This window comes from Hypomesus transpacificus, chromosome 26, assembly GCF_021917145.1.
Source record: "Hypomesus transpacificus isolate Combined female chromosome 26, fHypTra1, whole genome shotgun sequence".
NCBI lineage: Eukaryota > Metazoa > Chordata > Actinopteri > Osmeriformes > Osmeridae > Hypomesus > Hypomesus transpacificus.
Window position 1 is genome coordinate 8,931,742 of NC_061085.1, and position 16,143 is coordinate 8,947,884.

The 16,143-nt window shown below is 45.2% G+C and overlaps 1 protein-coding gene across 1 annotated transcript; it reads right to left on the reverse strand.

Moving 5' to 3' along the window:
• Positions 1-125: 125 nt before the first annotated feature.
• On the reverse strand, positions 126-15,397 carry atf6 (activating transcription factor 6). The gene is made up of 6 exons (XM_047049478.1): positions 15,271-15,397; positions 15,077-15,179; positions 13,828-13,898; positions 12,985-13,096; positions 8,036-8,120; positions 126-2,107 (listed from the first exon to the last, which is right to left on the reverse strand). Exons 1-6 carry the CDS (start codon positions 15,345-15,347, stop codon positions 1,911-1,913), a joined length of 645 nt encoding a protein of 214 aa, XP_046905434.1. The 5' UTR covers positions 15,348-15,397; the 3' UTR covers positions 126-1,910.
• Positions 15,398-16,143: the final 746 nt, after the last annotated feature.

The window sequence follows — 16,143 nt, forward strand, 5'->3', positions numbered from 1 at the left end:
GGTTCCTCATGACACAACAGGCCCATTTCAAGTCTCTCATCAGAAGATACATTTCTGTAATTGTTCACAGTCAAGACAAAAGTTAAAGAAACCTCACCACCAAGCAGAAAAGAAACATGAACATGTTACACGTAAATCCAGTGTTTTATTGACCTGCATTTCGAATTTGTGTTGTGACAAACATAACTCAGGTAAAAGTAAAATGTTTTTCGCTTCCTGAATGGGATTAGTACAAAAAAAAAAGACATTGTTTTGAACCAAATGCAGCTACTGGACAAATCCACCGAAGACATTCACAAGCGTTGTACGATGTACTGTAGCTAATATGTCATAGAATTTTAAATAGGTATGAAAGGGGACGATCAGGATTCCCAAACACAATTCTACAAAACAAACTAAAAGGCATTCATTTCAAATAAGATATGATCAAAACCCCAACAGTCTCTTGTTTCCAACCACACATTAAACCTGCATTTTCCCCTACTATTAATTAAAATGGCAACAATGAGAATAGTATGCTAGTCATAGACGCTGCTTGAACACTTATAATATTCATTCAATCTATGAGTGGATCAATGAAGAAGACAAAGAACAGAGATTTTAGAAAACATGTAAATGGCGAGTGCAGTTTTGGGGGATAACATTGGTATACACTATGATATTGTTATAAAAACATTCTGCATTTCTTCATTCTGCATCTTTTCACTATCTTAGAAATAAAAGTCAGTAAGATAAATAGTACAGGGATTATCTGCAAACAGAAAAGGCTTTTTAAGTGCACTTTCATAAAAGTGCAAATGGGCTTAGTGGATGGTCAAGTCAGAGTGAACAAGTCAATATAACAACCAATATTAGAATAGTATTGGATTTGACCGGACCATGTCAAAACGAAACTTCAACACTCATGAATAGGCTCTTCCCTATTTAGTCCAATTCCAATTATTCTTTATGTTGTAAATATCATAAATGTTGGCCTACTATTAAGTCATCATCTGTTTTGAACATACTTTTTTTTTTCATCTTAGATGTTGCTTGTATCTCAAAACAGAAGTCTAATAAAGTTAAATTATTTGTTTTCACTGTTTGAATATCCCCCTTATGAAAGAGCATCAGCTTCAGCACAGTAAAATAGATCTGCATAACTTAAAACAGAACACGAGCACTACAACCAATCACAACAAAAGACACCACAGAATTTCAGCGGTTGGACTGCTAGCTTTCACAGTTTTCTCCCTGAGAGTAGGTGGCCATATTGTCCCCAGAGAATCCTCGGAATCGGAATTCTAAGGAATCGGAGTTCTATGGAACACCTTTAATAATCTCCAATCCGTTTTCACATACAGAAGCTCACCAGAAAGAGCGGGAAAAGAGGTTAAAGAAAGAAAGACTGGGAGAGAGAAAGGAAGCGAGAGAGAAAGCCAAAAGGCAGCCTTCAGGGATTGCCACCAGGGGGTCGAAGTATTTGTGTTTTGACCGGGTGAATTAGGGTTCAGTGCCTCGGCCCCCTGCTGTTCAGCAATTACCCTTGTTCAGAGGGTCTGGGGTACAAGAGGGCACACACCACCCTGCCACACACCGTCTCAGCCCCCCCCCCCTCCCTCTCAACGACCGTGACGGACATTAAACCCAAAACAGAAAAGCTGACAGACATCAACCACTCAAGCTGCCTCATGAATGTATGGGTTCCATGAATGCACTTACAACTTCCTCCAATTCAAAGATACACTTGTTTTTTGGGGGGGATGGTGCCAAATGTACTCATAAACATAGTATCGTTTTTGGTGGTAAAGAGTGCAATGTTGAAGAGTTAGATCCTGGTTTTGTCAAGTTGTCAGTATTTATGACCTCAATGCTTCTGTATGAGGTACTGACTGATATTTTATCCAGCTGCATGGATTGGTTGAGTCGGCTTACGCTGAACCCATGAGGACGGCAACAGGGGGTGTGGCTTGGCTGTCGGCGGGGGAGGGTGGGTAGAGGGTGTCGGTGCGGTTGACACGAAGGAATGCTGGGATACTGGAGGACTTGATGTGGAGGATCCTGGTGTCTGTGACCTCACAGTCGATCTGCATCATCACCTCAAACTCCTTGTCCTTTATAATGGAGTCTGCAATAGCCGCCAGTCAAACAAAACAGAACACAGAGAGACCATCAGGGCATTTACAAAACAAACACATAAATATGTCACAATGGGATGGATGAACCAGCATTCCACCTTAGAAAAGATGACAGCAAGGTGGATCCTCATTATTAAAGCACACAGTACACATACAAACCCTGCGAGACCCACAGAAGAATATTCATTCACACACTTAATTCATGCGTAAAGGCTTCCTGGTGAGATATGAATCCCAGTATGCCTAGGCCTAGCTGTTGCATAGATATTCCATCTTCTCCTTAAGAAGGATTGTCCAGATGACACTACACAGGGAGTCGGTGCTTAGGGGTGGGCGAGTTTGTTTTGTAATGCGGGGCGGCGGGGGTCATGAGCCGTGTGGAAGGGCGGTGGGGAGGCAGATGTGAGTCACTCCATCCCTGCCTCTCAGAGAAACATCACAACGGGTGTAAAGAAAGCAGGACATGCAAATGAAGGGGGAGGAAGAGAAAATAACAAAAGGGCAGTACCCTGGATGGTGAAGGAAAAGAAAGAGAGAGGGAGGGAGAGGGAGAGAGGGAGGGAGGGGGAGAGAGAGAGAGAGAGAGAGAGAGAGAGAGAGAGAAAGAGAGAGAGAGAAAGGGAGGGAGAGAGAGGGAGGGAGAGAGAAGGAGAGATGGAGAGAGGGAGGGAGGGAGAGAGAGGGAGGGAGAGACGGAGAGAGGAGAGAGGGAGGGAAAGAGAGGGTGATCAATGACAATGCGTCAAAGTTTTGGAGGAAAAACCCGGAAGGGAGACTAGAGGGACAGTCTCCCTTCCTTTTCTTCCCAGTTCAACTTCAAAGTCACGCACAGATTTCAACATTCAAGGTCATCTTCAAGCCTCACAAACAAGTAAATACAAATTCCACACTCGAATAACGAGTGGACAAATATCCTAGTTTGACAGACGTGGCTTAAGGTTTTTTATATATTTTGTTTACAGTGGGCCTTTAGTACAATGTTTATTTATATTGTACTCTCGAGAGTACAGTCTTTAGATTCCTCGGTGGAGTCATAATAGGATGCTTACGCATATTGTTAAGACTATGTCCAATCGATTTAACGCTCCAGAATGGACAAGCTTGTAAAATCGTTCTTGTTAACAAAACCACCTGAAACATGTAGTGAATAGATGCCTGACAGGTTTATGGCATCCCACAGCATTGCATGCATTGTATCCAGTACTCAGAATGGCTCTCGAGGGGCATGTGGAGAGGGGAGTGCGTGAGAGAACCGTAATCCTCCGCCCCATATGGACTGGACACGAGCGGTGCGCCTCATCCGGTTTTACTGGGCTCTGGTAGGGCCCAAAAAGGGAGCTGAAGAGAGCTTTAAGATGCCTCCGAGGACTGGAAGGTGGCTTGAAGCATGCAGTCTTTTTTTTTCTTTTTCTTCTTCTTCTCTTTCTTCTAGAGACACCTGTCAAAAGCATTAGCTTCCTCCATAGCTCCTTCCTGGAGTTTTCCAGACGGTGAAAGATCTGCTCGGCCTTTGTCGGATCGTAAGCTCCCTGTCTGACGGCTCTATCTGCAGATGGGGGGGGATTCATATCTCCAAAAGAAGATTTGAGGCCGGTGTGTGCAACTCCGCCACGGCACCTGGTCTGAGACTGAGCCTTTTAAAACGGTTCCTGTATTTCGAACAGGGATCTCATGAAGCCGAGGGAGCTTTCTATCTTGTCACGCCATGCCTGCCTCACCCGGGGCCTGGAGATCCAAGCTGGGTCGGATTCGGGCGCCTCCAGGTACCGGAGCTCGCTCTACGGAGAGGTTTGGACGTCGGTCGTACAGCGTGTTCTTAGGGTGACCTCGGGTGTAACTTCACCGTCTGAAGGGGTCTCATGGAATGTGGTAGAACACCCCAGGTTCTGCACAGACCACTGATTGTGTGGTTTAAACATTGAGACAGGGCAGGAACAAACACACCCTGCCACATGGCACGACTTCAAAAAAGCAGGACTTTGAGGTAACTGCCAACCCCCCCCCCCCCCTCTCTCTCTCTTTCTCTCTCCCCTTACCCTTAAAAGCTAGCCCTCTTTAGTCTTTCAGGTCTCCCTCCACTCTTCCCCGTTTTGCATGTGCCATCTGGAAACATTCCAGAACGTTTCTGCATGGCCTCTTTGGTGGCAGCCGCTCAGGGGAAGGTGTGCCAGTGAGTGTTCATAAAGACCCGGAGTCTGACAATACAGCGAGGAAACTGTAGCAGGGCGGGTCAGCAAAGGGGGGAATTTACCAGATAGGCACGGAGATGTTGGGGAGGGGGGGTATATTTGGAAACAAAGAGGAAGTAATTAATTGGCAAACCAGAGCATTTAAGCCCTTTGGAGTTAATAAAATGAAAAGAGCGTCTCGTACAATATCCATTACATAACCCTAAGGGATGCTTAAACGAAACCAGACCAGTCAATTCCCCGTTAATATCTAGTTTGGCGGTCCTATCAACATTAAATAGACCCAACAGTAAATAGATGGCATTAAAAGGTAAGCAAGAAGGCAGCCAATGTTTCTCCTTAGCCTTATAAGAGGGCGATAGAGCTGTGACTACATCATTGTTCAAGACTTTATAAGGCCTGTGTTGGGGAAACACTGTGCCCAGGGCGAAACATCTGGTCTGATAAAGAGATGCTGGTGGTTCTGTTCTTGTCTCTGGTGATTTGGGTCTAGGTAGGCTGTAGGAAAATCTGACCCAAACTATTGCTTACTCTCTCAAACCTCTGTCACACTCTGCATCCATGCTACGCTCTCCTGAACACCAAACCATGGAAGCTGCAGGCTGTGTGTGTCTATGTGTGTGTGTGTGTGTGTGTGTAATATCACACAGTGGAACCATCTGTAATCAAAACACAAGGCCTACTACGTCATCTTTAAATATTCTTCTCCTTCAAACATGTCACTTCAAATTGATTGAGCTACTTTCAAACGAAGGGGATCATTAAATAAACAGAGGAGGGGGTGCTCCGCTCCTTGTAAGGAGCAGGCACGCAGCCAGACCCAGGTCCCAGGATCACAGCTGAGAATAGGGACCAACTTCACCAGAACCCCTCAACCGTAGATACACCCGCCAGACAGAAATAGCCGATGGCCTACATCAAAGTCTAAATCCCCAACTGCGTGTGATTGTCCTGGACAGACCATACAAGCGCTCCCTATTAGCAGAGCACATCCACCTCCACCAGATGAAAGTCATTTTAACGAGTGACGCGAAAGGGGAGGCATTCCTAAACGAGAGGCTGGCGGAGGAGCTGGAAAGAATTACCGTCTGACGTGGAGCAATCAAACGTGCAAGAAGGACCAAGGGTCTTGCTATTCTAAGAGTCTTGCCCAGCTAAAGATGTACATTTGCACATAATCACTTTGGAGTTTCAAACACAGATTACATAAACCGGGGGAATGTTCCCCTGAGAGCCTGTCATTTGGGTGACATGTGGGACTGTGTGAGGCTGCTGCGGGGATTGGAGACTTCCCCCCCTCCCCAACCCTCCCCCCCCCGCCCCCCCAACCCTCCCCCGCGCCCCCCCCAAACAGGAAAGGGTTTCTGCAGTAGGGAGGTAATCACTATGTAAAAGTACAACACACTGTGCTCTAAGGTCAGGGTCAGACCACCAGGAACAGCCTGGGTACAAGACTGTAGATCGCAGCCCACCTAAAAATAGATTAGCTACGCTGCAAAAAGGCTATAGCAAATTTAAGTGGAAAAATCTTCGTTTTGAGCTCGCTTATGCTTGAAACAAGTACATTTGGCTGCCAGTGCATGAACATTTCACTTGATAAGATATCCTAAAATGACGTATCATTTACTTAAATTAAGTCACTAGATAAGACATGTATACTAGAAACAAATGAATCTAGATTTAAAATCTAAAAACAAGATGATCACACTCAGAGGTTTGGAAGTGTACAATTGAATTAAGAAGACAAGCCAAAAAACATTTAAGGTGCAAAGACTTAATATTGTTGGTTTCCTGACAGGACCAAAGCGTTAGGTAAACTACAAGCTTACAAAGCTTGATTTATGAGACGAGAGAGAAGGCACATCTGGTGAGTGTGTGGGAAGCGCACACAGGCAAGCACAATGTTTGGATTTACCCAAGGTGGTTAACGTGTGCATGCTTCCACAACAGATTAAATATGTAATTTCGTTGTGGTAACTAACATCGCATCTTCCACTGAATAATACTTTTGTTCGGGACTCGAGGCAATTAAATGTAAAGCAGCTATAGAGTTTCTCCATTTAGTCCGAATTTCAATGGGTCAACTGAGAGACCTGGCTTTAGCATTCTTGCCTGACAGGACCAACCAAGAACAATGTTTACCTTCATTCATCTTCATCCTCCCAAACTGCCCCCCCGAGTATTTCCCAATGCCTGGGTCTTCCCTGCTAAGCAAGGGGATCATGTTGCATTGACTCACTTCTCTATGGGCTAGCTTTTAGCGCTAATCAAATCTGATGCTATGGCCAGAAGCAGAACGAGAGAGCGAGACACTGGGATAGAGAGTGGAAGAAGAGAGGGCGGGTCAGTGATAAGGGATAGTTGATAGGCCAAGAACAACAGATTAGTTACTCAAGAATTCCTCACCCTCTGTCCTCCCGGCGTTTCTCTAAACACAAAGCAATTTTTTTATGGGTCGGAGACTTGATGCTTGACCAGGCATTGGTGATCAAGACATTTAAAATGCATGCCAATCTTCATGGTCAACTGATTTGATCTGATTTTCCATCAAAACTTCATTGGTGGTGGTGTAGAGAAAATGAGGCCACAGGGAAAATACAGAAATGATGTCATCGAAGCTGTAGCCAAACAAAAACATTCTCTCGATCTTAGGAAATATTTGGGCTGTAGCGTGGAACCAACAGGTCATCTGGGTCTTTGAGAGGTGGACATCAGTGAGTCTGACCTCTTACATTGAATGACAATTGATATTTCACTGCCACACACATCAACTGAGGATTCAAGCTAATTAGTTCGATGAACGCTCTCTACACCTGAACACTTGGGTACTATACTAACAAAACGCTCATGATAAAGGTTCATCTGTGCCCATATAAGGACACGGAGGGAAAGAACATGTTCACGTAGCTGGTACTGAGGTACTCAGGACAGTGTACTGTGACAGGGTTACTATTCCTCCTTCCTGTTTATTTAGTTCATCAACTTCTTGATTGAGATCTTACAGAACGCGTGCCAAAGTCCTTGAAAGACGACCTCCATCTGCAAACTTTACACCGAGCATCATCAAGCTCTCATTCCAGGACTCTTTTCGTGTAGTGTGTATGTGTCTCTCGGGAGAGGGAGAGAGATCGAGATCGAGAGAGAGATATTTAGAGATGGAATGAGAGAGAGATGAAAAAGGACTAGGGGGGAAAACACAGAGATTGTGAACGTCCGTCAAAGCTGTGAACAGTTGACATTTCCCCATCGACGCTGCAGAAAAGCAACCCAGCATATAACCAGAGGAGCAGGAGAACAGGAGCTAATTCTGTCAAACCGGCATGGGCTTTGTGGAAGGAAGACACTGCAGCAACTCACATTAAAGAGATGTGCATCAAGCTACACAAAACACCTTGAAACACTAAATATGAGAGTTGTTTCTCCATAGCCCTAGCAAGCTGGGTTATGGGAATCCTCTTTTTGGTCCGAGAACAAAGTAAAATCTCCCTTCCCCCAGTGAGTGGAAATCTCCACCATGTCGCCAGTAAGTTTGCTTTCTAAAACCAGTTTAACATGGAGTGGGCCCTGTGAATTAGAGTTCTGTAAACACTGAACCCTTCATTTGTTCTGGGAAATGATTCTGGAATCTGGGGAAGAGCCAGTCTCCGGAAACTATCTTCTGGAAGCCGACTGTGGCTGGATGACTGCATGTCACACAGGGGAATGGGATGGAGGAATAGTTTCTCTTACCGTTTATGTTCATGGCGGGCAGCACCATGGACATCTTGGGGCGACGTCCTTTGTTGTGGCTGGTGGCAGGAAGGAGCAGGTGATCCTGGGAAGACAAAAGCACGCAAAGGTCAGAGGGGTCACACAGACGCATGTTCGAGAAACGTTCTGAAGTCGACGGCAGCTGGTGGCCACAGCACAAACGTGCATCTGAATCGCACCCTCTTCGACGCCGTCGCACTACATTTACATTTAGTCATATAGCAGTTATCCAGAGTGACTTATTCTCTCCCGAGGCAAGTAGGGTGAAGTGCCTTACCCAAGGACACAACATCATTTTGGCAATCGAACCGGCAACCTTCTGATTAATGGCCCGACTCCCTAACCGCTCAGCCATCTGACCCCCTGCACTATCTAACAACGAGGCGCCAGCTCTCCAACTCACAGATGGGGTACTAAAAGGTCCGAAAGTTCACAGTCAAAGACGACGATAGCAAACATGAAAGCCCCCTTACCCCCTGCCCCCCTCCCCCTCACAGGGACCCATAAACATGGTATTCAAAAGCCACGATGCAGCCACATGGGTACGTGCCCCGCCCCTCAGTTCAAAAGGTTTTAAGTGGTTAAGCTTTGAAATTGAGACAGTTGTCAAACAGTTGACATCTGTACGTCTAAGTGGTGTGGGGATCTTGGGGCGTAACAGACCCTGGACACACAATTAAGTTAGTAAGCGTATGTGACACAGGGGGTACAGGTCAAACGCATCCAAGTCTAACGGGAGTCAAAGGAAAGCGCCGCCCCAAAAAAAAAAAAAAAAAAAAAGGGGAAAGAGCAAGAAAGCGAGAGGTACTAATGGAGGTAAATGACATGCGTTCAGAAGATGTTAGAGGAATGTTGGTGCGAAAGCAAACATGTGTGAGCCAGTCCCCACTAGCATAACAAACTGTCACACTCACTCTTCTCCTGGCCTAAAGTACAGATAGGATAGGTCATAAAAACCACAATGACTCTTCCCTGATCTCCTCTTTTCCCACACATGACACGACTTGCTGTCGGTTAAACTTTGGGCCCGGGCTTTGACGTTCCCGCCAAGGAGGGACGACAAGATGGGTCTAGGGGAGTTAAAGAAGCGCGACAGGTTTTCCATCCATCAGTAGTTAAGTAGGCCACTGGGAAACCTGGTAACCGCCGTGAAAGCAAACACATGGAGAGAACTCAATAAAGAAAGAGAAAAGAGAGAGAGCAGGAGTGGAGGATGTCCTCCTCTGATCTGATCTATATCCCACGTTTCCCCTACCAGGAAAGGTCGAGAGGTCTGGCATTGGGGCCAACCAGAGTCCTGCTATCCCCAATCCCAGGCCTTCGACTCTCCTGGTCCGGGGATGGAATTTAGAGGCCTGATTAGAGGCCAGGGAAGGAGATTTGGGGGGGGGGGGGGGAGAACAATAGTTTGAAGGCCACAGAGCTTCTGTAGGCCAGCCTCTTTTGGAACACTTCGGCGCCACAGAGAAGCAACACGTCGAGTAGGAGAATCGTGCATGAGGACGAACGATGGGTTGTGAGGTAGCCGGTTGGCAGAAAATAGGACACACAACAAGAAAGAGAAAAAGACAATAGTATGATGACATGTCTGAGAAGAAGGGAGGAGAGAGGACCATGGGCAGAGGGAGCAGGCAGGAGAAACCTCCTCTCGTCAGAGACCCGCACGACTGCCAAGATGACATGGCGAGGTTTCAGGTTTCTGGAACCTTCCTGGACGTTGGCCCGCGGCGTTTCCACCACCTCACCTCCCTCGTCTTGCACGCCAAGTCGCAGGTGCCAAGCACACCGGAAGCGTGTTGATTACTTTCCATCACCTCAAAAAAAGTCCACCAAAGACAAAAGCATCGCAGGATCGTGCGCAGGGCCATGTCAAAGCACACAAGATGACCACCAAAGCAGTTCAGGGCTCAAAAAAATAAATAATTGCCAGTGAGTTTGAAACTTACTGGCCCCAAGAACATTTTGACTGGCCCCCCCTCCAAAAGTTGTAATTTATAATTGTTACAACTAAACCAAAGACGTATAAGTTATGTTATTCTGTTAACATGTTTAACCATGTATTAAACACATCCTGGATATAAAAATAACTAAAATGAAATCACATTTCTAGTGATAAAAAAGAAAAAAGTAATAGTCAGCAAAACAATTGACCTTTACGCTCAAACATGACGTGCTCTCTCCCCTCTCTCTAAAAGCCATCTCTGCACAACTCTGTCTGGCTGAAACTGAAACCTCTGGTCCCTCAATGCTAATATATGATACTGTAATAATGTATGATACTGAGTAACCAAGTCAACACCATTCTTCTGCTGCAGTATAATAGCCTGGGGGAACCAGACGAACGTCTGGCCCGTCTCAATTACGTGATATGCCGTTGTTATAAGTCGTACAATAACACGATGGGCATCTGCATTTAAATTCCTGACCAGCATTGTCAACGGCCTGGAAGATGAATTGTCAACCACCCGCTTAGCCGTCACGCAAACCAGGTGCTGTCTGCTATTAGCATGGCTGGTCAGGGATTGTTTTCCAAAATTGTCGGTGCCAGTGTAAAAAGATCCACTTTTGTCTGCTTTAGGCGGGAAAATACGACCGACGACACAGTGCATCTTAGTTACATTAAAAAAGTCGCTTTCCGTTTGAGCTCGTAGCTCTCCTTTGCTGACATCTTCACTTCAGTGTCTTGCGCCAGTTGTTAAAACATTTATTGTGATTAAAGAATTACAATTTGACAACCACTCTTCACTTACTACTTATCTCTTGATTGGCCAACGGTGCGCCCCACGAGCTGCAGGTTATTTATGCATTTAGCAGATAGCAAAACATGCAGGATGTTAAGTTTTACAATGCATTGTATTTTGCATTACAATGTTTTACAATAAATCAATGCTTTGCAGTGGCCCAATCAGGACAGTGAGTTGCTAGTTTAACTGTCCCAATGTTACTTTTCACTAGCCCCAGGCCATCCGGCCATCATTATTGTCGAGCCCTGCAGTTCACAAGATCTTCAGGATGAACCCAACAGTGCGATTATCATTAGTCATTCGACTAAAAACAAAAATGAAGTTCGATGCTCATGGCTTCAGAGTTTAAACAAATCTCAAATGAAGTCCAGAGGTTTGGCAGGCTTGTTCAAACATCACACAAAATGGGCTGGAAAACAAAAGCAACCCCTCCCCCCCTCCAACGCAGGACACACACACACGCACCCTGAAACCCAGGAAACAAAACACATGCAAATAAACCCTGAAAAAGGGGTTTATTTGATTCTTCGGAAAAAGCCAAAGAGGCAGTCAAATCACAGACAATCAACAAGGTCAACGTTGACAAGTTGAGTGACGACGGCTTGGTATGCTGGCTCAGTATACCACTCCATCCTCTATCCAGAGCGACTTACAGTAAGTACAGGGAAATTCCCCCCGAGGAAAGTAGGGTGAAGTGCCTTGCCCAAGGACACAACGTCATTTTGCACGACCAGGAATCGAACCAGCAACCTTCTGATTAATAGCCCAATTCCCTAACCGCTCAGCCATCTGACCCCCTATTGTACTCATGAAACCTAACTGCAGTGAGCCACCTTCCTGACGGACAGGAGCAAAGCTAGCGCAAACGAGTCCAGAGCTCATGTGTCGCCACTTGACCTACAGACCTACAGTGAACTCAGGAGGAGACATAGCTGGCGTAATTCCTGTCATCGCCAAGTCAACACCGAGCAGGTCTTTGGCGACAAGGGGGTCATGAACTTGTACGTTGACAATGGAAGACTGAACGTGAGCTTTGGAAGAGCACATTGCTGGGTCTGTAGGTGCTCAAGAGGTTAGCCAAGAGCTGCCTTGTAGCCAGGCCTTCCCTAGCCAGGACATGTGTTTGTGGGGAACATGTCTTCACTGGAAAGAACACCAACAAATGTTTGACATTTATAGTGATTTTTGAACAGAATACAAAACCATGTGTTGTTTTTTTTCAAACAAACAATGTTGTTAATGTGGAGTTAATATTTTGGCAGTTCAGTCCAGAAAGATGGAACTGAACAAGGGGTTTTATGTAGATAATTTAAATGTTTTAATGGAAAGTGGTGAAATGTTTAACTGGTTTGGTTTCCTCTCTGTTAGTCAAAGCTGTAGTTGTTGAGAATAGAGACCCTTCCCTTGATACTACTTGTCAGATGGAGCAGACGTAGAAAAACAAAAGCAATTACATGAATTCCTTCCGATGTCCGTCGTTAGTCACATAGACACGGATAATTAAAACCAGGTATAAAAGTAAAAGGGTGTTTTGGAATAAAGCAAAACCAGATTAATACTGACATTTGGTCGTGACTTGAATTTTGAAGAACACAGTCTTGGTGATAATAACTGCCGTGGGGCCAGACTCAGGGTGGGAACTCCACCCTAGGGTGTATTCAGGCTCAAACACTTCACCCCTGACGCCCCCCCACCCTCTTTTTCCCCTCTCAAACCAAATTAACCGAGGTAGGCGCCGAGTGATGTTAATGCCCTGTCACCTGAAGTGAAGTTTGATGAAGTCTATTCTGATGAAGTTGGATTCTGGAACCTTCTATAGTCATAATGACATTCTGTGTATGCTACTTTCACAGGAATTGTCTAGCTTCACCAGGAAAACCAACCATTGCCAGATTTGGGTCTCTATGTGTTATTAATCATCCATGAGTAAACCCATCTGCATCCAATCGGGCGTTATCATGACATTGGGACTGGCTGAGAGACATGGAAATCATGTACTTAGAGGGAAAATAAATATGAATCGTGCATGAAGCCGTCCAGATAAATCCCCACTGATTGTTACATAATTAATCGGAATAAAAACATGATGTCATATCCTAGGGGCCAACCGTGGGTGAACAATGTGCGCCGTCTGGGAACTTCCTACAAGTGCAAACACATTCACACGCCGATCGCATGACTCACCCTGCGGAAAGACACCACGTAGAAAGTGTCGCCGCGGCGATTGATCTCGTCGAAGAGGTCGCTGTAGGTGTGGTGGGGGGCGTAGTACACCTGTAGCTCGCTACCTTGGCTCCTGTAGAGACAACGACAACCACTTTACTAACAGGGTCTCTTATGATACTCACAAAGCAACAAACCAGCCCTCCCTCCTTCCCTCCCCCCCCAAAAAAACTACCGTTATCACTGTTTCAGATCATTTAATTAATACTAGTAGATAAAGCCGTAATTCTGAGTCCCGGCCCAGGGCAACATACTCAGAATCCCACAGCTCTAACAGCTTGTACAGGGAAATTGGCTTCCTGAGCTACTGTTGCTGTGAGTGACTGTCTGGCTCTCAACAGGAGTTATGAAGTGGGAAAGTCAGAGCTAAGAGAGAAATGTGGGGCTAAAACATAAAAGTTGTATAAATAGAAACATCACAGCCCCAGAAGACCACCGAAACAAAATGACATGTTAAGAATATACATTGTCCACCTGGGATTTCATACGCTTGTTTTCCCAATTATGCATACTGCATACGCTCAGATATCCAACTTTGAGGAACAGTAATATTGCTTTAGTGAATAGCAGATTTATTTTAAACCTACCAAGAAGGCATTTACAACCAAGAATTGAACTATGCAAGGACATAAATATTTGAAGTAGTTCCAAAGTTTCAACTGTAAAAAGACAGTAAAAACTGGTGGTGAACTTATAGTCCTTAATAAATGAAAGTCTTTATCTCATCAACAGCACTTCAGTATTTTACTGTAATATGTTCCAATATTATTACATGTAACAGTAAATTACAGTAAAATAACTAACTTTTCCTCTGAGGTGTCTGTATATTCCACCGTCACAAACTGGGCACCACTGGATTCCTTCTCGTCTCGTTTCTGCGACAAAGAAAGAGAGAGGATAGTAAGTGAGCAGGCGTAAAATTATAATATATGTTAAGGGATTCGCCTTATTTTTGCCCCCTTTCTTCGCCACATTGTGTGGTGTTTCGTGCACTACGACAGCTGTGTGCTTCACGGCCCAACTAACTCCAAAAACCCCGGGAGTTTCCTTGGCAAACGGCAAAAAAATAGCAGTCGTTGACAGAGGGTGTTCCTGTGTTCGTTTGGGTCCATGGTTAACTCAGCTGGTGCTGGCGTTACGGACAGCGCTAATTAATGCTAGCGTCTAGGAAACGGCTAGCCATCAACACCTGCCTCTACGGCTCTGCCAAGGCTAACGTCTGTGTTGAATGGGTGTTAGCTTTGGGTTGAGTGTTGGGCAGAATTAAAGTCTAGCTCAGACAGAACCTCATGCCGAGCAAATCCCCCCCGAGCAAATCCCCCCCCCCCCCCCCCCCCGCAGTGCAGTGTTTAATTTATGCAGAATCTCATTTCATCCTCCCTGACCTTATCATGAGGCGCAGTTCCTGTAGTTCCAAACTGCTGAGCTACAAACCATACTACTAACCATGCTACTAACCATGCTAAAATCCTCTTTTTTTTAATGAAAACTAATCACATTCAACAAATGTTTTTCTTCTTTTAGCATCTAATGCACATCCGTATCCATAATCTAACCATAAATAATCCAGCCCATGACCGCACACTGATGAATCAGTGCATCTGAGGAGAACGACCTACTGTACTATACAGTAATCCTGCAGCATGTTGGAATCCAAGCAATCCTGCACGCAAAGTCTTCGTTCTCATGGATGGCACCCAGTAGGGCGTGGCCACTGTCCGGGACTAACTTTCAGTCGTCAATCCCTGACAAATGCCATCAGATTGGAATTTCATATTGATGGATTAGAAAAAGGGGGTATTAATCCCTGGTAAACCCCTGTTTACTTTATTCAGTCTTGCTGGATTCCACTCGGTAGAAGAAGAAAAAAAAGCCATGAGTTTGGAGAGAGGGAGAGAAAAAAGGGATTGAGAGACTGAGATTTAGGAGGATTAGTGTCTGAATGAGCTTTTCAATTAACATGTTATGTGAGACCGACTTTTGACTGGGTTCCCAATGTTCTGGCATGGGCCAGTGTGTGTGTGTGTGTGTTGGGTGGGGGAGGACAATATACCAGGATGGTCCTGGCTGGTTTGTGCTGGCTGTTGTTCGTCCGTCTGAATTTAGTCTGCTGCACCTCGTGACGATGGACCCAACCACGCAGCTCATGGGTCAACCTGTCAATCAAATCAGAGACGATTAGCAACCGACCAATGGAACTCTAGAGAAGCAGAGAAGTGAGTAGATGGACAAGAAGTCAGTACTGACTCAATGCACTTGGTCCTGTTTACAGGAGGCAGGCAGGGGGAAGGAGGATGGAGAAAGCCAGGCTCCTTCATCACCATCAGAGCCTTATCCTCGGAGCTAGAAGAGAGAGAGAGAATAGAAATAAACAGAAATAGAGAGAAACCAAAAGACAGAAATCAGTTCTGTGTTAACTTGGTCTACAACAGAATGGGGATACAAATTATAATAATTTAAAAAAAGTTTTTGAAAAACCATTAAAATGTTTTTCTACCCAAAACAATTTTTTTGAAAATTGATTTCAGATTTCTCCCAGGGAAATCTGTTCCCCCTTGTTCTCAGTGTAAAAGACTGATGTATAGATGAAACTTGCAATACATGATGATCACAGTAACATACATCACCATCATCACTGTATTGCGTTATAAATGGCCAGACTGTAATATACAGGGGGGAACCACTTTCCTCAGGTCTCCAGGGAAACGGTTCCCCCGGGGAATCTGTTCCCCCTGGCCCCTGTGTTCTCAGTGTAAAGACTGACATAAAATATTTGTCAAATATTTTATAAATCACATTCATGTCAACCAAGCAACAAGACAAACCGTCATGATTTCGCGCACGCGCAAGGAAGGGGGAACTGAATTCTCTGGAACACTCCAAAGGCCCTACTGAGACAGCCTGCCGTGCAGCACTGCGTTGAGCCAAACTGAAACCAGCAGCTTCAATATGGAGGCAATTAAACCAGTGTTGACTTCCGCACTTGCCAAACTGAGCAATAAAACATCTCCATTCGACAGTCGGCTAGGTGTCGCCTCCCAAGCAAGACTGCTGAGTCGCCTACACCAGGAAGTGCTGAGCTCCTATTGCGATGTGTCCACAGGCTGTCGACACTAAGAC